Source organism: Coturnix japonica, chromosome 22 (assembly GCF_054131305.1).
Source record: "Coturnix japonica strain WE chromosome 22, WE-NBRP24, whole genome shotgun sequence".
In the NCBI taxonomy this organism is placed as follows: domain Eukaryota; kingdom Metazoa; phylum Chordata; class Aves; order Galliformes; family Phasianidae; genus Coturnix; species Coturnix japonica.
In genome coordinates this window covers 2,168,973-2,193,791 of record NC_140684.1, presented here as the reverse complement: position 1 = coordinate 2,193,791, position 24,819 = coordinate 2,168,973, and the positions used below count along the sequence as shown (strand labels likewise).

Below are 24,819 nucleotides of genomic sequence, written 5' to 3'. Positions count from 1 at the left end.
GGAAAAGCATCGTATGCTGTCCTTGAATGGCCGCGTGCTGCTGGAGCGCCGGGTCTGGGCTGATCAGGGAGCAGCATCAACTTTTCTTATCTTTTAATATGGGGATCAGTTTCTGCACAGTGAGCAGTGCAGGCAGTGCTCCCTGCTGCCGGGCCGCTTCTCACAGCTGCACGCCCTTCCTGTGGCAGCGCAGGGAGTCAGCCCCACAACTGGCCGGCACAGCCCCCGCCCCGCTTGGGCTGCAGCTGCTATTCACAGCACTGTGCTAACAGCGCTTGTTTTTTTCTCTACCGGCCACATCCGTTTCCACGGACATGGGAGCTGCGTTCCCACACGGGGCTCCCAGTGCTCAGACGCAGCACTGCACAGCCCAGGGATGGGGCACTGCGGTGCTGTCATGCACCACATGCTGCCAGCTGAGCTGCAGCTGGAGAGTGGTGCCACCAGAGCAGCTGTCCCGCACTGAGCACCATGCTCACCTAATGTGCAGCTGTGGAGTACAGTGCTCTTTCTCACTCTTTTATTTCCCTTCCCTCCCCCCCCCCCCCCCCCCCCCATGAAGCAGCAGTAGCATCCCCATGGGCTGGTGGCACAGTTTTGGCTGCAGCACAGCACTGTGGGGATGCAGCCCTGCATTATTGCTGCTGTGGCCTCGTGGTGATGGGGAAGTGCAGCACTGGAGGGTGGAAGCTGCGCTCCTGCAGCACTGTGGTTGCAGAGCACACAACTGGGCTTTCGGAATTACTTTTTTTGGCCTTTTGTTATTGTTGCTTGTAAAGATGGGGAACTAACTCACGTGGCAGATATCGTAATACTTGCAATTACTGCCAAAAGGCATCATTTTGCATTTTGAGACATTATAATGATTTGCATCAATTAATATTAATACAGCTTTAACCACAATAATCCTTGGGGACCATAATTTATCACCAGTACCAAAGCAATGAACACTGCACCGCAGTGCCTGGCCCTGCTGCACTGTGGGTCCTTACCACGTCCTGGGCTTCCTGCAGGGCTGTGGGTCCTGGTGCACTGCACAGAGGTGTCTCAGCTGTGTCCTCATCACACATGGACTGTATGGGGAGCTGGGGAGTGGAGCATGGGGGGAGCTTGAGCATGGGTAAGTGGATCTGGGAGCACGGCGGGAGAGCTGAACCCATATGGAAGAGCCAAGAGGGAAGTACAGGAATGAGCTGGGCCATGCATGGGCAGGGTTTGCACCTCAGGTCCTCAGGCTGAATGGTCCAGCAGGACCCATGGTGGCACAGGCACGGCCCTGTGCCCGCAATAACACTGCTCTGTTCTCTCCCCAGGATTGACAAGACGATGCTGGCCAGCCTGAAGATGAAGTGAGTACTGCACTCTTCTCTTACAAACCATTGTCCTGTGAAGTCCATGGTGGGCTGGGCTGGCTTTGAGTTGGGAGGGTTTGTTCCCAGCCACCTCCATCTGGTGCTGGTGCTGCTCCATGGGGCTGCCCTGTTGTGTGCTGCCTGGGTGACCACCAGGCACATCCTGCATCTGCAGTGAGGTGGGATGAGGTGTTTTGGTGGCTCAGAGTGCAGGGATGGAGCATGCTGTACCCAGACAGCTCTGGGCATTGCAGCAGGCATCACTGGGAATATGTCCGTGTGGCCGTGGTTCTCTTGGACGTCTCACCAACAAAGCCAACCCCAGCTCCAGGGACACCCTGTGTCAGCCCCTGTCTCTCCCCTGTAGCACTTCCCAGGTTGGGCATTTTCTACCATGAGCGCTCCCGCTGTTCCCAGCTCTGTGAGCACTGCAGTGTGCTAGCACAGAAATCTTCTGACTGAGCCTCTCTTGGGCTCAAAGTAACATGGATGGGTAACTGCTCATGTGGTTTCTCTTTATAATCATTACTTGTGCTAATTATTCATTAATGGAAAAATATACAGAGAGCCTTTGGGGAACCTGTTGAGTGAAGGAGCCTGTGAAATGCCCTTTGCAAACAGCACAACAGAAGTGCCATTGCTAAGCTCACCGCTCAGGTTTTTGGTGAACTAATGAGAAGTTTAAGTCAAGGTTTACAGCTCTGGTGTGTTTTCTTTTCCTGTGCCTTGTACACCACACTGTGCTGTGCCCTGGCTTTTATTTATTTATTTTTTTTCAGGGCCTTTGTAACTATTCTGAGGCAAAAATACTGTTTGACCTTCTGTGCCCACCATGGGCACTGTGTGCCTTCACATGCCTTTGTGCTTGGGCTGAGGGGTGGTGACTGTGGTGTGACCCCACAACCCTGGGGTGCTCATCTGCTGTGCTCCTCCGCACTACCTGCCTGATTTGGGGGCAGATGCTGCTTTTGATTTCTTCTTCTTCTTTTTTTTTTTCTTTTCCCTCCCTACATAAAGCATGAGGTGATAGCAAAGCATCTTTACTGCTGACATGTGTCTCCTGACACAAGTGCATGTCTGCAAAAGTGCAGTAGGGGAATAAAAACTACTTTCTGGGAGGTGACTTCAAGTACTCATGAAGTGCAGCTAGAGCCCTGCTGAGCTGCAGCTATGGGGGCAGTGCCTGCAATGACCTACCTCTTCAAGCAATGTGCTTTTCCATGGAGCAGAAGCTTCTTTCCACTGTTATCAGTCTCTGTCACACTACAGCAGTACCATGATGGCCCCAGCATGATGCCGGGTGCTGCAGGGCCCTGGGGTGCTCTGCCTACAGTGCAACAGGGGGCTGTGGCCACACAGCATCACATGTGGCCCCGAGGTGTTCACACAGCAGCGTGTCCGTGTAGGTGTTCCATCCATCTATTTGTAGCTGATGCTTTCCACAACCTCTTAGTGCTTCTGCTTTGTGCACAGATTGCCTGGCAAAATGTTTCTGTAATTGGGGCCCATCCAGAGCCACATTAAGTATTTGTAAAAGCCGTTTTGGTTTGCTAAAGCCCTCTTCTTATTGCTGCAACCTTCTGGCTGGGATACCAGGCGTAGCCAATTTGCTCCGCTGTATAACTTGTTAACAAAAAGATGAGCTGCTGCATCTGTGCCAGAGTGCTTCAAGAAGCCTTGTTCACTGCAGACATCAACAGTGACCTGCAGGAATCTGGCAGAGCAGAGCAGTGAGTGCTGTTGGGCCTGGAGCTCTCGGCTGCAGAGGGACCCTGGGGTGGCTGTGTGCCCCTGCCGGCTCCTGGCGTGGGAGCAGAGCTGGGTCCCACTTGTGCAGAGCTGCAGAATGCAGCGGGCTGAACACACAGGTGGCACCAGAGCTTCAAAGCAGTTTTTCCCTCTGTCTGTCTCTCCTTTTTCTTTTTTTAATTTGGCTTTCATTAGTTCCTATGGTAACCATGAATATGTCTGAGGGACTGGAGACTGGAGAGAATAAGTGGATGCTGCAGAGGGGGAGAGCCGGAGGAGGGAGATTGTCAGTCCTGACATTGTGGTCAGGCTGTGCTCGGCCTTATTCTGTTCCGGGAGGCGTCAGGACGCACTAGCAGGTGCAGTCAGTGAGCAAATGCACTGCAGAGTTCCAAGCGTCTCTGTGCTGTTCAGGAGCTGCTGCTGAGCTGCTGCCTTTAGGCCCGGCCTCCAAAATGCCCAGGAAGCTCTGGTGAGTGCAGGTCTGGCTGTGCCCTGTGCCCAGCCTGCTCTGGCTTTGCAGTTGGCAGTGCATGCAGAGCTCTGCTTTGTGCAGTGGTTCTGCTGCTGCAAAGCATGCAGCAAAGGCTCTGGAGGTGCTGGGGCACTCAGAAGGGGAGCGCTGAGGTTCTAATGTGTGGAACCATGGGTTGCTGCAGATTTAGGTGTTTGTACTGCATGGCCATGGACTGCCCTCGGGAGGTGCCACCAAGTGCTGTCTGTCTGCACGCAGCCCTGCTAGGGGCTGGCTGGGGCCAGTGCTGGGGAGTGTGAGATGGTGGGATGCTGCCAAAGGAGGCTGACACCAGCACCACTGTGCTACCAGGTGGGTCTGGAGCTCACGCCAGGGATTGGTGTGTGTGGGAGTGGAATCCCAGCACAGAGTAACTCTGCAGATAGAGCAACCTCCTAAGCAGGAAGGTGACTCTAGAGGGAGGAGGACATCATGGCGAAGGATCATTCTGTGTCACACAGAAGCTCTGGTCCAGCTGATCTCTCTCACGTTGATCTGCACAGGGTAGATGTAGGGGCTGCCGGGGCTGGGCAGTACTAGAGATGCTCCCACCCCATCCTGAGCTCATTGCAGCTCTACTCTGGGCTCAGTGCAAGGTGGTGTGCTGGGATGTGATGTAGCTCTGAGTTGCTCAGGGCTGTCCCTGTGGGGATCCTCTGTCTGAGGCTTCTACTCAGCCCTCAGGCTCCACTTCTTTACTCCACCTACTTTGTCCTTTTGAAGCAAAAATCACAATGAAATTGTGTCTCTATGGAACAGAAGAGCCCTGTGCACCAACTAGTGCAGGTTGGGGTGTGCACAACTCACCTTCCCACAGATGAGTGCATGGTGCTCACCTGGCAGTGTGAGGCTGAGTGAGGTGAGCTGCACGTAGGCCTGAGGTTCTCCAGTACTCTTGGATCAGAGCTGCACTGAGGGGAGGGCAATGGATTGGCTTCCTGCTGGGAGCTGCAGGGCTGGCTGCTGTTACACTATCACTGTGTGCTCAGGTCCTGCTGGGACAAGGTCTGGGAAGAGATTGTCCGAGAAAATACCTTTGATTTTATTACCATCTGTGAAAATGGATAATTGTGTGTAAATGTATACCTGCAGTTGCCTTCTGGCTGCAGTGGTGCGTACATTCCAGCTGGGCTGTGAGCAGTGAGGCAGCAGGATTCATGCCTTGTTCGGGTGTGTGATTGTGGACATTCTGGGCTGTGGGATATGCCACCTGAAGCTTCCAGAAGTGATCCCCTCCCCAGCCCGGCGGCTGATGAAAATAATTAGCAAAGAAATGCGAGAGAAAAACTACGGGGCCAGTGTGCGAGTTGCACGCTCACACTGCCCACCAGGTGGCGCTGTGCTGCTGCCGGCGGAGGAGGCTGAGGCTGAGGCTGAGGGCTCACGGGAGGATGAAGTTGGGGACCGCCCCGAGTGCTGGTGCATGGAGGGAACACCGGAGATTTGAATTAAAGTTTGTGCTTTGGGCTTTTGGGGCAAGAAATAAGCACATAGAAGGGCCCGTGACGCTTCACACTCGACTGCGGGGCACGGAGGAGGGATTATGGGCACCCAGCTGGGATGAGGATGATTTACGGTGCGTCATCCTGTCCGGCTGTAGGACGCCCTTCTCACCCTTGGGAAACACGTCTTCATTTCTGACGCTTCTGTTGTCAGCTGTATTGATTTTTATGGATGTTCATGTGGCTCATCTCATCAAAACAAATTCTTCGGAGCTTTTCCCGTGCTGTCTTTGTTGGTCCCCCGACTGTAATCTCATCTCTGCTTTTTTTTTGTAAAGTTTTGCTGGAAAGCCAACCATCTGTGATGGGGCCATAAATCAGCTGCTTCCCATCGCGCTCGTTTGGGTTGGTTCTCACAGTGTTTCATGTGGCAGAGAGGGGAGGGGAAGCAGAATTCACTCTGAAATTGAAGGATCCCTCAAGAATGTCAGTGCAAAGGAGTGCTGGGGGAGTGCAGTGCTGTTGCTTTCTGTGGCTGCTGTTGGATCTGAGAAATGTGGCAGAGGGGAGCACTGCCTGGGATGCTGTGTGGAGGTCTGAGTCCTTCTGGCAATCAGCTTTAAACAAACAAACAAGCAAACACATAAGCATTAAAACCCAAACAAACAAACACTAAAAACCCTCTGTGCTGGGTGGGTTTCCAGCACTATGCAGCATGACTCAATCCTCCTGCTCTGGGAGGAGATGGCACATGTGGAGCATTTCCCTACTTCTCACACATGACCAGCAGCGGGCACACAGATATGGCTTGTGTCTGTGCTGCATTTGCTGCTGGGGGTGCTGCCCTGCAGGAGGGCTGTACCTGAAAGCATGCAGTTCTGAAGGCACAGAGCCCTGTGCAGTGCAGGGATGCGGAGGTGGGAGTCAGTAATTTAAAGGGAGGAATGTATAAATCAGTGAAAGGAGGGTGAAAGTAGGGTAGTGCGTCTGGTGTCTCAGATGAATCATCAGCCAACTCTCACTGCTCCTGCTTTATTTGCTCCATATGCAAAGAAGTTGGTGTCGGCTATGTTTTCCTCTCTGGGTTGCTGGGCTGTGGACCAGCACAGGGCAGTGCTGTAGGTAGTGACTGCCAGTTCCATAGCGTTGCGCTTCTCTGAAATCTGCGCTCTGCCCTCGTGGCAGTGCTGCTGTGGGGCTGAGATAGGGATGGCCCTTCCCTGCCCTTCCCACAGCAGTACAGGGGTGCCCCCAGGGCTGCACTGGGGACGTACTCTGCTGCTGCTGGGCCCAGGTCACCTGCAAACAGATGGGACAGCAAGAGGGTGCTGAGGGCCATGTGCTGCTATTGCACTGCCTTCCTGCCAGCCTTCATGGGCTGCTATAGCAGACGGCACTTGGGCTTGTGTGGATATCCCAGCACTATCACCTCTGGGCTGAAGTAGGCAGGGCAGCTGCAGGCAGCAGTGCAGCCCTGGGTAGAGCCATCCGTATGCAGCACTTGGGGCACATTGGTTGATGCTGTGTGTGAGAGCAGAACAGCTGTCACAAATCACATCCATTTTTTTTAGAGGGGGAAAACAGAACTTGGAAGATGGGAGCCTTAATGATATCCTATTTTCTTTATGGACATAAATGGCTGTTAATGGGCACAAAACTGCAGGACGAGGGGAAATGGCCTCAAGTTGTGCCAAGGTAAGATTAGGTTGGACGTTAGGAAGCATTTCTTTACAGAAAGGGTAGTTAAGCACTGGAATAAGCTCCCCAGGGAGGTGGTTGAATAACCGTCCCTGGATGTGGTGCTCAAGGATATGATTTAGCAGAAGGTTGTTGGAGTTAGGGTACTATGGTTAGGCTGTCGTTGGACTTGATGATCTTTGAGGTCTTTACCAACCTGGGTAATTCTATGATTCTATGAAGGGGTGAGTGGCGGGGGTTGGATCTGCAAGGACGGTGCCCACCCTGTGCATGGCAGTGCTGGGACTTAACCCAGCCTTGTGGGGCTCAGCAGCTGGCTGAGGATTTCCCAATCCAGCTGTCCCAGCACTGCTCCCCTATCTGTGGTGAGCATGTGGCTGTCTGCTGTTTCCAGGAAGGGCTGTTATCACTGCTGCCTCCTCTGGAGCCACCCAGCCCTGTGCCCTGCAGCAATCCTCAAAGCAGGTCTTGAAGTGTGCATGGGATGGAGGAGCTCCATCTCAGAGAGGAAGCAGCTGCGGCCCCAAGGACCAGAGAGTGTTTCAGCCATTCTGCCTGGTAAGCTTAACTTACATAAATGCTGGGGGCAGATCCTCTGGGGGGAGCCCAGCAGAGCCCCACTGATGCTCTTGGGACTTGGCTTGGTTTTTGTTAGACTCTTTCCTCTCGGTGGCTTGCCATAGGTGCTCAGGGTTATTTGGGGGTTTATTAATGCAGAACCCCGCGCTATGACATGGAGGCAGTTTGCTGTGATCCAGCAATGTGTGCGCTGCTCCCAGGAGACATTGGACATGGCGCTGTGGTGTGTGCTGATGCTGAATCCCATATGTTGAAATGTTGTCATTCCTATCAGAACAGCTTTCACATGTTTAAAGCCAGATTATCCACAATTACATCTGCCCAGAGTACTCAGCAGCCACGTGGGGCTATTTTTAGCTCTGCTTCAGAAGCAATAAACTGCGTTGGTTTGTATATTTCTTCCCTTCTGCTATACTTATGCCTTGTAAAAATAGGAGCTGTTTGCAGACCATCAAAAGGAGGCCACCTGAAAGAATACCGGCCCTCCAAAAGCAAATATTGTTGTAATGGGGGGAGGGATACTTAATGGCTGCAATGATAAAGGCACCATCTGGCCGCAGATGTGTGCTACCGTGTGTCCTGGTTTGCACAAGCACAGGGTGTTCCGTGGGGGCCGTGAGCTGCCTGGCACTCCCTGGGCAGGGGGGCCCTCCCTTCCCACCTGCTGCTGCAGGCAGTCCCTGGCTCAGGCCATGCAGCTGTGGGGTGATGTGCTTTGGGAGCAGCACCTGCAGAGGGACACAGCAGTACCAGGTGTGGGAGTGCATGAACTGCGCCAGAGCCTATGGCTGATTCCTGGCAATGATTTGACACCGCTGTGCTGCTCCCATGGTTGTTTCTTGCACCGAGCTGGGTTTTGGCAGCCAATGGGGCCCAGCACTACAGCCAGTGCACCTGGAAATGGGCTCTCCATCTCCAGAGCTTTATTTCCAGTGACACTCATAATGTGCAGCGTTGTGCTTGGTTAGCAAATGGCAGGCAGTGATCCGCTGAGAACCCCATGTCGGTAAAGTCAGTTGTAAAAGGCTGGAGCATCTTGAATTCCTATCTGGGAGATAGGTGGGAGGGTTTGATTGGTGCATGGGTAGGTTGGGGCTGTACTGTGAAATCTCTCTGAAGACTCAAAGGTCATTCTTCTCAGATACAGTCCTCTCTGATTCCTCTCAAATGTTACTGGTGTCACGCACCGGGGGCTATGACAGCTCCTTCCTTGCACAAGCAGTTCATTGCTAATCCTCTTCAATTTGGAAAGCTGCGTTCCGTGTTCTTTTTGCTGGGATAATGCGGATTCTGCGACTCAGTGACATCCTGATAATAATGAGCAGCTCCAGTTCGAATGGGTTGTGAGAGGGGGGAACAACTCCCATTGGGTCTTCAGCAGAGCTCCAGCAATCAGTGCAGCTGCAGGAACTGAAGGGTTTGTTCTTTGCTTGCATGTTAAACAGAAGATGGGGAGTAAGGCGGAAGAAACAGGGATAGTGGTAGATGATTGAGCTGGGGGCTGTGTTGTCCTCTCCCTGGCAGTACTCAGGGCTGAGAAATGGAGCATGGCAGTGCTGCTGTTTCTTTCCATTGTGAACAGGAAGCAGCATTGCTCTGAGCAGCTGTGCTGTGCGCAGCACTCCTGCTCTGCCCATGGTTGTGCTGGGCTGCTCAGTCCTGCTCCTGCCTGGTTAGGCCATGTAGCATGAGGCACTGAAAGAAGAAAATGCTCATTTGCCAACACTTCCTACTGTCTTTGTATCTTTTAATTGAGAGCAAGAGGCGAGGGAAAGGCTGTGGAACAATAGAAACCCATTTCTGAACGTGATTGACTTGAGCGCACTCCCTATTGTAGGGATGTGTCACTGAGATAATACCCGTGTTTTAGCTCCACAAATTATGCCTTTTCACTTGCTTGCATCAAACAAGGTGTCAGAGGGAGACAGTAATGGAGCTGCTCCAGAGGAGTGCAGCTCAGTGCCTCGTTCCCATGTCACTGGGGCCCTGCAGTGCACACCAGTGCCAGCAGTGTGGGGGAGAGCAGGGTAGTAGGTCCTCTGGGTCCCAGGGAGGAGGAGAGCTCTTTTCTGCCCAAATACAGCCTGCTGTGGGTTCCATGGCCAGGCTGGAGAATGGCTGCAGGACAGGCTCATCCTGCTGCTGGCTCCAGGAGCACTGGGCACATCTCTGGTGTTGGTTTGCTATGCATCCTAGTCTGACTTTATTAATGATGCTAATGATAGATGATGGCATTTAGCTCACCGATTTGCTGGTGAATTTCAAAGGAGCTGCTCCTACTGTAAAGACTTATTTCCTCTGCTGATTTGATCTAATTTAATTTAATGCTGAAATCTTGAAACTTGTTTCTTCAGAAAGCCTTGATTCATAGCAAAAAATACTCCAAGTTATCAGGCATATGATTTCCATTTAATTATGCTGCTGCCATAGGCATGGTGACTCTGTGCTGCGTTCCATCAAATGAAATGGGGCAGCCAGGCTGGAGCTGCCCAGGGGCTCATCCCTGGCACCCGGTGCTGCACCCCAATCTTATCTTCTCTGCCCCTGCTCCTCTGCCTGCCCTGTAGCACTTCCTCTCCCCATGCTGCTGTTTCCATGCCCTCTGAAGGCCTTTGGTGTGTTGTGTGCCCATTGGCACTGCAAGTCATAGCAGAGCCAGGCACCAGGGCATGTTCCTCCTGTGTGTGCTGCCCAGGGGCCTTCCTGAGAGCTTTCAGCAGAGCTGAGTGTGTGGGGCAACTGTGGAAGAGGGAACAGTTACAAAAATAACACCACGAGAATCTGTGGATGTACAGGAATATAAGATAGGTATCTGTAGATACATAGATGGTTGCCTACAGATCTTCTCACATAAAAGGGACTGCAGCCCCTGGGGCAACCAGTGATTTGTGCTGAATACAGAGAGCAGAGTGCTCCCTTCAGCTGTTTGGGTCTGGGGGTGTCACAGCAGCATCTGGGGTGAAGGGTTCTGCCCTCTTTGCTTGGCCTCTCTCCGTCTCCAAGGTTTCTTTGCAAGCCATGGCTGTAACATAGATAATTTTGCCGTAAGGCACGACACCATCTTGCTCAGGCATCTTGTGGCTGGCGCTGGAGCAGCAGGCACAGATTTGGCCCCAGAGCAGATGGCTGCCAAGTCGGGCTCCTGCCAGGTCAGTGCTGCACGCCTCCGCTCGCGCCAGGCAGCTGATGGCAAAGGGCAGAGGATGCTGCGGGCATCGCACAGCCCCATCACCCACTCTGGTGCAGGCTGCATTGCTGAAACACAACTAGCCGCGCTGAAATTTGCTTTCTGTCCTTTGTGCTTTAAGGTGATAGTACAAATTCATTTACTATCACTGTGCTAACATGTCTAGAGTTTGCATTATTCTTGCTGTAGCGATACACAGTGACATTAGAGGGCTCATAGGTTCACCTGGCAGGAAGGTACCTGACAGGGCTCTGTGATGTCTAGTCCATGCTGGCAGCACCTCCCAACCCTCGGGCAGCCCACGGTCCCCTCTCCTTCACCCCCATGCAGCCCATAGCCCCTCTCAGCTGATGCTTTCCTACAGTTCTGACGGTTTCAGTCTGAGTGCTCTAGCAGACACGGCTGCTTCAAGGTGGGTTTTAAAGTCAGATTAACTGCATGAATGTGGCAGAAGTGGCACAGTGCTGCTAATCCTCTGTGTGCTGCAGTGATGCGCTGCTCTGTACAATTCTATGGGCACTGCAGTGCACACAGGGACAGTGCAGGGCAGAGCTGCTGCCACTCCTGCACCTCTCTGTCACTCAGTAATGGCTGCATGGTCTGTAGGAACAGGGGTCTGTTTGCAAGCAGCAGAAAACAGCTGATCGTGCTGAGCAATACATGCACTGAGTGGTTCATCTGGCTCTTTTCTATGGGGCAGAAACACGGTCAGTAGTTCCAGCAGGGCTGAAGGTCCGGGCTCCCAGAGAGAAGCAATTTGCATCACTGGAGTTAATTGAGTGATGAGATAGATCTTTTGCTGAAGCTCAGATTGCTCCTAAACTCTCTTCCATGGGACACAAAGGGGTCCATGTGTGCCTCTGGGGGTGCTGCTGGCATGGCCAGGCACTGCTCCCATACCCACCAACAGGTCCTGTGCCCTAGCATTGCTCTGTGCCCATCTGCTGCTCCCCAGCAGCACAGCTTATCTGAGGCTCTGTTGATCTGCAAACACTGCTGCCAATCTCACAGGGGACCTGTTCCATTTTTAATGGGTACTGATATCTACCTGCACTTTGGCTTCCCTGTGAGATGAGAGGTCGTCTGTTTGTAATGAATTTTTTCTCTTTCATTGCAGCTTTGATTGCTTTTCCTGTTTGTTTCCTGGGCAGGCTGATAATTGCTCTGTGGAGATGGAATACTGTGGGCCCTGTTCCACTGCGGGCAGGCAGAAGCTCAAGGCACGCTCTGGGCTCTTGGTGCAGCTGCTCGGGTGCATGTGTTGTCCCCATGGAGGCAGTACCATGTTTTGTGGCAGCACAGGGTCACACCAGACCTTGCTTTATGTGCAGGGCTGCCATTGCTGGGCTATCTGTGTTCTGAGGCTCATGCTTGATGTTGCCTGAGTGCAATGGAACGCCAAGCCTGCTGTCTTTGTGTCTGAGGTGCTGCGGCTGCTGGAGGGACACAGCCCTTGTCCTGCACCATGCTGGGGAGATCCAGGCCCAGTGCCTTCAGTCCCACATTTCCTGCAGCCACAGGTAGCAGGTTGCTCACCTTCATGGGCAGGGAGCAGAAAGCAGGGAGCACTGCCCCTCCCTCCTCACTTTGTTTGCTGGCTGCTGAACAAATGACCTTCTATCGAGAAAACAATTGAATTGAGTTTTCTGCCCTTATTAAATCTCTCAATATGGAGAAGGCAGCAAGCTGGATGTGGGCACAGCAGCCTCCACCCTGCAAGCAGGGAGCAGTGCAGACTCTGCTTGCAGCATTCTGTGCCCCTGCTGCCCGCAGACCAGCTGTGCTGCACACAAGACCATCCCCCCCAGCTGCCCTTGAGCTCTGTCAGAGGTGTGGGCTGAGGCTGAGACCCCCACCTGCACAACAGCTGTGTCTCAGCTCCACCAGGGCACACTGCTGCCCTGCAGGCAGAAAGCGATGACCTGAGCCAGGCTCCCATGCAGATGGGCACTGCTGCCTCCTGGGCCACTCTGCAGATCCCAGAGCTGTGCTTTTACAGATTTGGGACCTGCATGAAGTACACAGCCAGTCTGAGGCTGCTGCAGTGAGCCCTGGTCTTCTGTGACCTTGGCTCTCATGTAAGGACGTGTGCTGTTTGAAGAGGATGTTGTTCCTGAACAGCAGAATGGCAGGGACTGTGCCCAGAGCAGAAGCAGGTTGGAAGTTTCCTTGTGTTGTTGGTGGGTTCTCTGTAACCATCTGTAGTATGAAAGGTGATTAAGCTGTCTCAAAGTCACCTTTTCCTGCTCTTAATGATGCAGCAGTGCTGGAGTCAATGCTCTGGAGGCTGTCAGCTCCTGGGGCTGAGGCATGTTTCATCTGAAGGAAAAAAGCTCATCTGCCTCGTGCTTCCTCAATATTTCCTCTGTGTCAGAAAGCCACTGAAGCTATAACATACAGCTCTAATAAGATTACTCAGGGCTGGATGTAACATAATCTAAAGCTCAGTTTCTCGTGATGCTTAAAACTGGATGTACTCCTATCCTCATCCTGCAGCACATTTTTAAATGCTGTAATCACCTTCTTCATTTGCAAGCTCCCAAATCCTTTTCTTCCTATGCCAGGAGCACAGGGATGTGGCTGCTCCTGCAGAGAACAGGTCGCTGTTTCTGCTCTGTGTTGCTGCTGCTTCCTTCCTGCTTCTCTCCTCTGGTGTGGGCAGAGCTGCAGCACCCGTTCCATCCATTGGGACCCCAGCTGTGTGCCATGGTAGGATGCGGGGCTGTGCTGTGCCATGGGCAGCAGCAACCAGCTCGATCTCACTGGTGTACTAACACAAAAGCCAGAGCCAAACTATGAATTTTCAGTATTAACCACATTGTTTATCTGGGGGAGATTCTACAGCGTTGGGGATGAAGATTTGCTCTTGTCACAGTGTGGCATTTTCAGATCTGTCTTTCTTAGCAAAATGTCCAGTAGGAAATGCCAAGCACTGCACAAACAATCCGGCAGCCCAGGTGATCTATTAATCATAGTGTGTAATTGTTCCAACCTGAAATGAGTTCCCCCAATCCCCTCAGGACTCAGTTTTGTAGTTCACTGCAAAAGCTGTTTTCTCCGAAGCAGAACCGTCCGGGCTATTCAAGACTTATTTCTTCATAAAGTAGTGACAGCTGCTCAGCTCAGCGGTTATTTAGGCACTGCATAGGCAACGCTGTGGCTCTCAGGAAGGATGAAGATTCAGAGAACCCCCAGAGGTGGCTGGGGGGGCACTCCCAGCTGATGACCCCTGTGAAGGTGAAACGGGATGCACCCCGTAGGGAACAACAACAGGCCAGAGCAAAGCAGAGCCTGGAGCTTCCACTTGCCCTATTACTGCCTGCATCCTCTCCTACAGCACATGCTGCCCCTGGCTGCACTCCCAAGGACAACTGACGATGCTCCCAAGGACACCTGAAGATGCTCACTGCAGCTCTTGGTGGCTCAGCCCTGAGCAGGAGCAGTTCTGGGAGATGGATCCCTCTTGTGCTGACTGTGCCCCTGCACAGAGCTGCTCTGCCCCTCAGCATCATCACCCCACCCTCCTGCTATGGATTGTATATCTGGTGCAAATGAAGTCCAGAAGAAATTGATTACAGCAAAGACTTATTTGCAGTATTTGAGTGGAGAGGAGAATAGGGCTAAGTGTGTCTGCGTAAAGTGATTCTCTATTTCCAAATATGAGAGAATTGAACATCTTTAAAAATCAATACAAAGCCACTTCAGCATAAAACAAGGGAAGATTAATACTTAACTTGTCTGGAAGCAGGGGGGAAGAGACAGTGGAAGATGTCTCCAGAGACAAAGAGAGACTGGATGAGATCTGAAGCCTCTTGTTTAATGTGAGAAGTAAAAGGTTTAAAATTGAAACCCCTCCCCTTCCATTAAATGAAAGCTAATGAGGTGCTGCAGAACTGATACCATTTGGCATCGAGATGGGCTCTGTTTTCTTTCTCTCTTTTTTTTCCTTTTTTCTTTTGCTATGCCTCAGAAATTGGTCAGACTGATGATTTCTGCTTAGAAGCAGCCGGGTATTTCCACACAAACAAACTGATTTGCTGGTCCAACCAAAACTTCATCAAAAGATTTTGCAGTGTGAGTTGGTGAGAGTGAGGGAAGCATCCAGGGTCAATGTAGTTTTTCCTCCTGTCCACTTACATCTTCTCACCCACTGTGAGCAGTTTTGTATCATCTGTTGTTGTCCTGGGGAGGCACAAACACATCCCGGGTGCTTTGTGAGCTGGTTGGGTTCTTTCTTTTGTGCTTATGTGTTGCAGTGACTTTGGCTGCTGCACAGGGGCTGCTCTGCCCCAGAGTTCCCAGGGACCCACTAAAGAGTTGTTTAATATTAATCTTATATCTAAGTCTAAATCTCAAATGTTTCAGGAGTTGTATGTGTGCTGTGCTGGTGAACACAGGTGGAGCAGCCATGGCTGTGCTGCAGTCAGGTTGTCCTCGAGCTGGATCAGTGTGGGATGTGGACAGAAACAACATTTAATGCATTTCTGTCTGACTTAGGGTGGAATGCATAAAGAAATCGCAATGAAGACGATGGGGCTCTTTGTTTAACTTAGAGATCACGTTTGGTTAGGGATTGTGCAGGGGCGATGAGGCACTGCACGGGTTACTCACAGAGGGGTTGGTGCCCCATCCTTGCAGACAGCCGAGGTGAAGCTGAAGGGGCTCTGAGCGCTGATGGAGTTGTGGCTGTCCCTGTTTGTTGTGGGGCAGTGGGACCCGATGGCCCCTAAGGGCCCCTTCCAACTCAGAGTGCAGTCAGCGCACTGCAGCCCCTCCGTGTTCTGTGGGCATTTGGGGGCACAGAGAAAGGTGGGGGGGAGTAGAGGGACCCGGCCATTCTATTGCCGTGGCAACATCGACATCCAGGGAAGGGTGCTGAGCTCGTGGAGTAAATCACTGACAGTTTCCTTAATAAAAAAAAAGTATCAGTTGCCATGAACAAGCTGCGTGCTCAGCTCCTGGTTAGGGGCCGAGCCTGGGGCTCACGCCGCTTTGGCCTGGCTGCTGCAGAAGGTGGGGATGTGGGGACTTTGGGACCAAATCCAGAGTCCTGCATGGAGCAGCCTCGGGCTTTCCCGCGCGGGAGGGGTTTTGCAATGTCTGCCAAAGGCAGAAGGAAATGGTTGCAAGACGGGAAAAAGTCCTTCCCCGTTCGGATGTAAGGCTGCCGTAACCTAACTTCATCCCATCCCCTCAGGTGCTGAGAAGCGCTGCTGTCCGCGGGGCTCGCGGGCCGTTCTCTTTAAACCTCGGCGTGAGAACAGCGGAGCCATGCGATGCCGCGGGAGCTCAGCGCAGCCCGGCTCCCCGTGCGCGGTACCTTCGGAGCCCCGCGAACCCCGGCGGCGCGCAGCGACAGCCGCGAGGAGCGCATCCCCCGGGCAGCTCCCGCTGCGCTGCTTTGAGCCGCCGCGAGCCCGAGAGGGGAAAAGGGGAGAAAAGAGCGGAGCAGCGCTCGGCAGCTGCCGCGCCCCGCCCGCAGCCTTACCCGGAGCCCGGCGTGCCCGCGGCTGTGCGCGCAGGGGCGGCGCGGCGGGCGGGAGCGCGCGGGGAGGCGCGAGGAACGCGGGCGCGCCGCCGCCGCAGGTGTCGGTGCCGCGCTGGGGCCGGGCGGGCGCGGGGCCGCAGAGCGGCGATGTCCCGGGCGGATGCCGGTAGGATGCACTCCCGGCGGGCCGGCATCCGCGCGGCCGTGGTGCTCATCGGGCTGCTGCACAAGTCCAGGAAGCAGAACAAGGAGAAAAGGTAGAGCGCAAGTTCGTTCTTTTTCTTCTCTCTTTATTGAAGGTTTAAAAAGAAATCCGTCCTTGCCGCTGAGTAGCCCGAGTGCGCTCTCCGGGCCGGGGGAGCGCTGTGCTTCGTGTCCCCGGTGCCCGCCGGGCCATCGCTGCGGTGGTGCTGGGTCGGTACCGGCGGATGGTGGTACCGCAGCGCAGGGCAGCGGGATCGGGGGGTGCAGCCACTCGCGGTGCCGGCTGCGTGCGCTGCTGTGCAGGGCGAACCCGGGCCCGATTCTATGGCATGAGAACATTAAGGACCACTTTCGGTGCCCGTGGAACTGCTTTAACTCAGAGAACAGCTTTGTCTTCTCGCTGAGGAACAGCTGACAAATGGTTTCATCTTTCATTGACTAGTCACGGATTGTACTTGATGTTCAACTCTGTATACTGAGGAAATAGCCTCTTTGCAATATTGTGTGAGCTGGCATCTGCTCTGCACGGCTCCCGCATCCCCCCACTTATTAGTGCGAATTGCTTTTTGCTTCAAAGCCTCTCCACGCTCTGATTTATTTGTGCGGCCTCGGTCAGGGAGTTTTCTCTTCCAGGACTGTGCTGCTCTGGCAACTCTGTTGTTAAAAATAGTCGGAAATATGCATCCCAATCCTAGTGGTGTGCATACCTCCGATTCATGGTGGGAGCAGCATGGGCACTGCTGCAGATTGATGGTTTCCTTTTTGTGCTGTTGTTGAAATGATGATTTTTAAACAAAAACGTATGAATGAAGAACTGATCATTTGGAGTCTTTCCTGTAGCTACACAACCCAGCACACCAACCCTTGTGAGTTCCTTCTGCCCTCGCCCCAAAGTTTTGGGTCATGGGGCCCTGTGTTCTGCTGCTGGAGGTGCTTTGTATGGGCAGTGGGTGTGCTGGGCAGCAGGATTTTAGGGCTGCTTTCTGTGTAGCTCATACTGCTGCTGCTGCTCTGGGATATTTTCTTCTCCTTTGCTGGGGCTTCAGGTAGAGCATGGAGGCTCCCAAAGTGACTCCTTCCCATGGGGTGCCAGATTTCTATGAATGAGCTCAGAAAGACACCTGAAGACTGAGAAAAGATTTTGGCTCCAAACTCTCATGGAATCTGCTCTGTAACACAGGAGTCTGATGTTTTCCATTTTGTTCCCCATCATGCTGAGCAGAAACCCTCCCAGTGGTGCTCTGGCTGTGGGGTTAATTCAGAACACTGAGAATCACACAGACACCTCAAGGGGAGAACCAGACCCTGAGGAATTTTTTCTCCTGTCTGCTGTGGTGTGAGAAGCCTTCATGGGAGCAATAGCGAGAATTCAGGCAGTACTTTACTGTGGCTGCTTCATCTTATGCAAGCTGCCAGGGCCATCAAAGTGACATAATCTGCAGGAAAAGGAAGGGACTGTTAGCGGTGTAGTCAAAAGGGACTCTGTTCCTCCACCTGCTCCTATTTTCTTTTTTTCCTCCTACATTCAGGCTTTGTTCTGCATTTGCAATTGAATTTTGCTTTCCATGAGCCATATGCAAGTCTGGCAGGATCAGTGGCAGCTGCAGAGTCCCTGGTGGCCCACGTCCCTGTCTTATTAGCAACCAGCAAAGTACAGCACAACAAATGGACTTTGTCAGGCTCCTGTTACAGGAGCAAGGCAATGCTCACCTGGGTACTGCATAGGTCTGTGCCTGTCCTGTACTCAGGCTGAGGCAGAGAAGCAGCACCCTGCACCAACAGCTGTTGCACACCTTGCTGAAGTCACTGGGGTGAAATCTTTGCTGAAGTTGATTTAAACATTCCCATTTGCTTCAGTGGGATCAAAGATTACGCTCACTAAGGCAGACCATGGGCTTTTGGTCCCTCCCCACCATTGGAAGTGCTCCCCTGCCCCACTGCCCAGGTGCTAGACAGAGGCAGCATCCCTCTGCCCGGTGTTGTTCTGCCTGCGGTCGGAAGCTCTGGTTTCTGGGAGCTGTTCTGTTTAATTTACAAATTATTGAATCAGTTCAGAAGCGGCTGCCCGAGGTTCCTTGGCTCATGTTTTTTCAGGAATCGGATCAGACAATCCTTCTGGTATTAAACAGTCCACGAGTTCCTTGGCTGATTTATCCAAGAGCTGCTGGAAATCATTGCTTCCTCTCTGCTCTTGGAAGTGAGACCAGAGAACAAAATCTGTGAGCGATAAAAATCTCTTTCTAGCATTATTTGCAGAGCCAGCTGTACTCTCCTACCAAGACAAAGTGGGAAGTCCTTGGTGGGCTGGAAGGGCTCCAGCTCCCATCCAGCTGCAGACAGCAGCATGAGTGGGACGGGCGGGCATTCAGCGTGCCATGCCCTCCTGAAACAGCACAGCAGTGCCTGCATGAGTGCGGGATGTCCTGACTACAGTCCAACTACAGTTATTTGTGGTACAGGGGAGTAATTAAAGCTAAACTCATTTGCAGTTAAATGTCACCTTGCTCTGAGCAGGGCTTTGGTTCTTTGCTTGTGCGTGCTGTGCAGTCAGGGTGGCTCTATGCACAAGATGCAGGCTGGTAGTCTGGAAACACAAAATTGATTGCAAACAATCTAGACCAGAAAATATTGTTCTCTTTCTTTGCTGACTTTTAGGCTTCAGTGCAGAAAAGCGATAGGTAACCAAGGTAAATCAGGTTATTGGGGAAAATGCTGCACTGCTGGGGCTCTGCCAACACCTGCCCTAAGCTGCTGTGCACCTGCAGCTTTGAGGCCGGAGCTGGGCAGCCCTGAAGTGTGTGCCCATGGCCATCCCCCCAGGGCACGGGGCTGCATGGGGCTGGTGCTGCCCGTGGGCTCTGTCTGGGTGAGCCCAGGAGTAACTGTGGGGCCATGGCTGTGCGGGTGGGGAGCCAGCCTCTGGGCAAACTTCAGATGCTGGGCACTGAATGTTAAATAAATGAGAGGGAGCAGCTGGCAAGGTGAGGCCCATCAAGGGCAAAAAATGAGAGTTCCAAAAATAGAGGCTGTTAATTTACAGAACATCTTTACTGTCCTTTGCAAGGATAAAGCATCCCGACAGCTGAACTTGTTGCAGATGGGTGTGCTGTGAGGGATTAACACCTCCATGGGCCAGGTTTCATCAGCAGAATTAAGCAAAGGCATAAATGTAACCTGCGATGCTCCAAGCACTTAATTGACACAGCATAACAAAAGGCAGTGCCTACTGCTCGCTGCAAAACACCACAGCGTCACATAATATGTTGACATCTCCCCTTCCCACGCGCAATTTGTATCAATGCACTGTCAGGTTAGAGCCTGCCTGGTAAATCAGACGAATAAACAAAAAGGCAGAATGCATGCAGAAGTCTTTTGTTTGATGTTAGTGAGAAGATAGGAGAAAAAGTGCAGCTGAGGGCTCTGTGCAAGGTGCTCGTGTCCTTGCTTGTGTCCACACAGCCATACCATGCCTTGCAGGGCTGCAGCTTGGTCTCAGTCTGTGCCCAGGGAAGTCCTGGGATGTTGCAGGAAGGTTGGTGAGTGGAGAGCATCTTGATGCCCAGCTGCCAGGTGGAGCTGGGATGGCACAGCCGGAGGTGGTGGACCAATGTGGTTGCTGGTGGGTGGAAGTGGCCACCTTCCTTCACACAAAGATCCCCAAAATGGGTTTTTAAAGGCAAACAAACCTATCCCTGATGTGATTATGTTGGAATTCTGGTGTTGTCCCAGGCGGGCGTAGGGAAGCCCCCCAAGCTGGGACCATATACGCGGTGCCATTATGGTGCTGGGGCTGTCACTAGCAGGGTGGCTGGTGTGGGACCTCTTGTCCATACCCCTGATTTCCTGATTGCCAGGGAGCTCCTCATGGTGCAGCAGTGCTGCCTTGCTGCTGGGTACATTCAGCAATGCAGCACAGTGAGGGCATGCTCGGCACCCAGCAGCACGTTTTGAGCAGCATTTCAGTATACCAGCACGGTCTGCCAGGTTCAGGACCTGAATCTGTAGGTATCAGAGTGACTCTACCCATCCTCCCTGCTTTGTGGGTTCCTGGTGCCCGTGCTCAGAATGGGACAGTGCTGCAGTGCTGGGCAGTGCGTTGGTTCCCACTCCCCTTCAGAAAACCCTGTGGCTGGGCCTGGTAACTGCATTTAGGTATTTCCTTAATTAGATTTACTAAGTATGTAGGATTCTAATTCTTTCTTCTTTTTTTGCCTTCTTTCTTAATTTGCCTAATGAGGAAAATGAAGAAATAACATTACCTAAGTGATGTCTGCGCTGCTTTCCGGGAAGCCTCTGCCATGCCTGGTTTGCCCTGGCCCTGCAGGGTGCAGTGAGGGATTGCCCAGCCTCCATTCCCCTTCCCGCCTCTATCCCCTTTGCTTTTTGCCCCACTGCAGCCATGGGTGTGCTCAGGGCAGAGTTGGTGGCTGTGGGCTGTGCTGTGCTGTGAGGAGCCTGGGGTGGCACAGGGCTATGCCGGATGCATGCCCAGGTCCCTGTGCTGTTGGCACTGCAGTCTCTGTTGTGAGCTTCAGGTGAGCTCCCAGGGCTGCTGTGCCCTCTGCAGGTGGAGACACACTGACCTTCCCCTGAGTCATTCATCATCCCACAAGGGCAGACTGCTGGGAGTTGGGCTGGTGGCCCTTGACCCTGGCACTGACAGAGGGCTGTGCTCAGTGCTGCAGGTCACCGTAGTGTGGTGCCAGCACCAGGACTGTGTGCTGGTGAATGTGTTCTGTGTGCTTACCTTGAAGAGAAATCGCAGCTCCAGCAGTTTGGCCCCAAAGAAGAAATCAACATGTGATAGCAGAACACGTTGTTAGGTTGTGCGAGTGATTTTATAATACTTAGAACGTGATGCTATGGCAACCTGTTACAAATCCCAGATCAAATAGAATTATTTGTATGCATCCCCATAACTTTCATCTTCGGAGGTCTGTGCCTTTGAGTCCGCTCTGCAGATTGGTGCAGTCAGCCAGAAAGAGGGTTGAAAGGAAGAAAGCAGAGATGGGTGCTTGCCTACAGGTCCATCTGCCTACACTGACCCAGGAAGTTGTAGAGCAAAGAGTGCAAATTGCCATCCAGGCACCTTCTCAGCAGTGGAGCTGCAATGAGTTTGTGGGGAGTAGGAAGGGAGAGAACTCAGTGGCCAACATGGGCGGTCAGTGCATGGCTTCTGCTACTGCCCATATGCAGTCTTATAGCATTTCCATTCATTTATTGGGTGTTGGCCTTGGGTCAAGGCTTTGGACAGGGGCCTGAGTCCTACACTGCCCTTGAGACCCACCGCTGGCTCCGTGGATAATTTGAGTCCATGAATTCCCATTCCATGGTTATTAGCTATCAATCTGTGTCCTGTCAGCTCCTTCCCCCTGCTTTCAGCACTGAGCTGTAGCCCCTTGGCTCTGCTTTCTGTGGCCAGCCAAGGGCTGGGGATCAGGCAAGGCAGGAGCCCCATACCACTCTGTCCTACATGCTCAGCCGGGTGAGTGCGTACATGTGTGTGTCTCGACAGATGGAGTCAAAGTCCATCAGGACCAGGAGACGTCTGTTAGCAGAAGCAATGGTAAATATGAGCAGGAAGGCGGGAGGAACAGTGGGAAGCCCTGTCAGGATCTGGCTCAGCCTCTCATTGCAGGGACACCCATGCACAGCCGTTCTTTGCCTTGCACGGTAGCAGTGGGGTTCTGCTTTTACCACAGTGGTCTCATAGAAAACCAGGTCTGCACAAATGGTGATGTGGCAGCTCCTTATGAAGCACCATGGGCACATTCTGCATTGGTGCAGCCGCTTCTGCTGCAGTGCACTGCTGCCTGGTTGGCTGCAGGCACCTACCAGTCTAGGGGGCCCTGGTGCACACCACTGCTTGGCTCTCCATACACTGCCTCATGTTGTTCTGTGCCATCCCAGGCAGGCTGCCATGGGAGCAAACCTTGTTACTGCATGATAAACAGTTGGACATTTTGGCCCCATTTCTGCAGGACTAACCTGGCAGGAACGAGAGGAAACGAAATTAAATCTCAGATTTTCTGACTCCCAGAGTAGCATCTGGCAGTTCTGCTGTGTCTGATGATTGGATTGTCTGCATGGGAAGGGATTTTTTTTTAAAAGGCACAGTGTGTTTTTATCAGATCATCAGTGGAGGCCTTTGGGTGCAGCTTCTCAAGGCTGAGGAGGGTGGGGGTTGCATTTCTTGGCAGGTTCTCGGTACAGCTCTTTCTCCCCTGCTTTCCAGTGTCACATCCCCACAAAACCGCCCCAGAGAGCAGTGTCAGTGCCACTCTGCTATGGGGATTCATGTGGTTGGCCCTTGCCAAAGCCCAGTCTGATGAGGTCTGGGCAGTTCAAGCAGCACCGCCACAGTGAGTTCTGTGGGGCCGTGGTGCTGAGACGTGAGGTTGGTTCAACAAAAAGAGACCAGTCACAGTGTTCTTTCTCTCCTGCCCCTTGGACTGGGGCGCAGGGGTTGCTGATGGTGCCTGTTCTGTTTTGCAGGAAGCAGGAGCTGCTGAGCAGCACGGATGTGACCCTCCCGGAGCGGCCGCTTTCCCCCCCGCTCACTGCCCCCCCCACCATGAAGGTGAGTTGCACTGAGGGGCTGAGCACCCTGTGCCAGGGCTGTGGGCCGTGGGCGTGCAGTCCGGTCCGGGTACTGCTTTTGGAAATGAAGCTGGCGAGGAGTGGCACTTCCAACGCAGCGACTGTAGCAGCCGGGGCCATTCTGAGCCGAGCAGAGTAGGTGGTTTCTGGAAAGCAGCCGGCAGTATGTTCAGACACCATCAGCTACAGTGCGGTGCGGGTGCCAGTGGGCCCTGCTCTGCTGTTGCCACATTACACAATGCCAAGCGGCAGTGCCAGGTGGGTGCAGAACATGGTGCTGCTGTTCTCATCGGCCGCAACTCCCTGTGCTGCCCCAGCAGCCGCCCAGGACCCACCTGCATGCCTGCTGGCACCTGCTCTTTGGCCCCAGCATAAGCCTTAGAGGAGTGCAGGTCCTCTGCTCTCATCTGAGTAACCCGAGCAATTAGTGCAAGTGGAGCTTCCAGACAAAGGAAATGGCAGCTCTTCCCCCTGGGTAGCTGCAAAGCACTCGATATGTTGCCACTCGGGAGATTACTCATTAAACTGGCGAAGATGAGATCGAAGAGAAGCTTACAAGACAGCTGAGAACTTGGTTAAATGGCTGTTAAGGGCAGGGGGGCTGGGGAAGAATTGAGTTGGTGTTTATTAGCGAAGTTTCTCAAGTTTTGGCTCATTTGCACTTACATTGGTGGCCTGGGTACACAAAGCAGGAGTGAGCTGGCAGAGCACACTGGTGTATGGCAGGGGCTGTGAGGGGCTGGGGCTGAGGGAGGTGGGATGGGGGGACACATGGAGGCGGCTGTGAGTCCTGCCCAGCACAGCTCGCTCACTCCTTCCTGCCTTGCAGCAGCCCCCAACCAGGGGCTCCCAGCTGAGCTGCAAAGTGTGAGGAGGTTCATCTCTGTGTGCACTCCGTGCTTTCTGCTTATTTCTGGGCACAGGCTGCAGACAGCTTGCTGGAGGCTCTCGCTTCTTGCAGCACAGCCCATTGCTAATTCAGCTGGGTGAGCAAACTCCTTCTAAGAGCATGCAAGCTATGCCAGCAAAAATGTGTTTTCCTGGTGTAACTCAAATTCCTTGAAGGAGATAAACTACAATTGCAAAAGTCTTTTTAGCTGGTGTAATTCCACAGTGAGGCTTGCTGCCTACCAGCCCTCAGCAGGAGGAATCTGTCTGCCACTTGCAATGGGCATCGCTGTGCAGGAAAAGTGGCAGATGGATCCAGAAGTGTGCAGAGGCGAGGAGCACGGGGCAAAGCCATCCGTCTGCTCCTGGGCTCCCCTGCTGCTCTGCTATGTCTGCCCTGGAAACTCAAGGGAAGAAGAGGAGGCAGCAGGTGCAGGCAGGGACACGGTTCCAGAGGCAGCCATGGCCCTGCAGCCACCTCTCCTCTGTTTGCGGCCGTGCCAGGCACTTCCAGCTGGGGGACAGGTGGGCACGGCGTGGCACAGCCAGACCTGGACCTGGCGTGGTGCAGGCTTTCTGACTGGCCTTCTATGGAGAGCAGCCAGGTTGAAGGCAGGCTGGAAGGGCTGCCCACGGCAATGACTTGCGGCTGGGGCAAGGCGCTGCCTGTGCTGGCTGTGCCGTGCTCTTTGCTGCGCTGCGCGGATGCGGCTGGGAGATGGGGATGTGCTCGCTGGAACCGAGCCCCTTTCCCTCCGTTGCCGTCCGCCCCATTCAGCTCCCTGTGCCACCACTCGCGTTCATGACTGAGAACCGACCTGAGACACGTGCGAAATCTTGCCCGCTTCCTGCCCAACCTGTTTGGGGCACTTCCCGCGGAGCCACCCTTGTAAATAACAAAGCAGTAGCCCTGCCATGCCTCTGGCTGGAGAAACATTAACGAAGGGAGGTGTCAGTGGGGATGGTGGCCCGTCTGACGCTGGGCTGCTCAGCGCTGCGCTCCCGGGAGGACTCGCAGTGTCCGCAGCAGCTCACGCAGGTGAGGCTGAGCGCTGCGGGCAGTGCGGGATGAGATGGATTTCCTGCGGGAGCTGCTGGTGAGTGCCACGCGGGGGATG

General features: G+C 53.4%; 1 protein-coding gene across 14 annotated transcripts in view; it reads left to right on the top strand.

Moving 5' to 3' along the window:
• Positions 1 to 24,819, top strand: part of RAP1GAP2 (RAP1 GTPase activating protein 2) — a 51,110-nt gene that overhangs the window by 11,187 nt on the left and 15,104 nt on the right. For 8 of the 14 annotated variants that reach the window (XM_015881191.3, XM_015881190.3, XM_085521859.1 and 5 more), the window contains 2 exons: positions 1,314 to 1,349; positions 22,709 to 22,793. In XM_015881191.3, the coding sequence (XP_015736677.2) occupies positions 1,314 to 1,349; positions 22,709 to 22,793 (121 nt within the window). Of the gene's footprint in view, positions 1 to 1,313; positions 1,350 to 3,379; positions 3,574 to 7,187; positions 7,314 to 12,313; positions 16,267 to 22,708; positions 22,794 to 24,819 lie in introns of those variants that run through there. The other 6 variants (XM_085521857.1, XM_085521856.1, XM_085521855.1 and 3 more) reach the window with 4 other exon arrangements.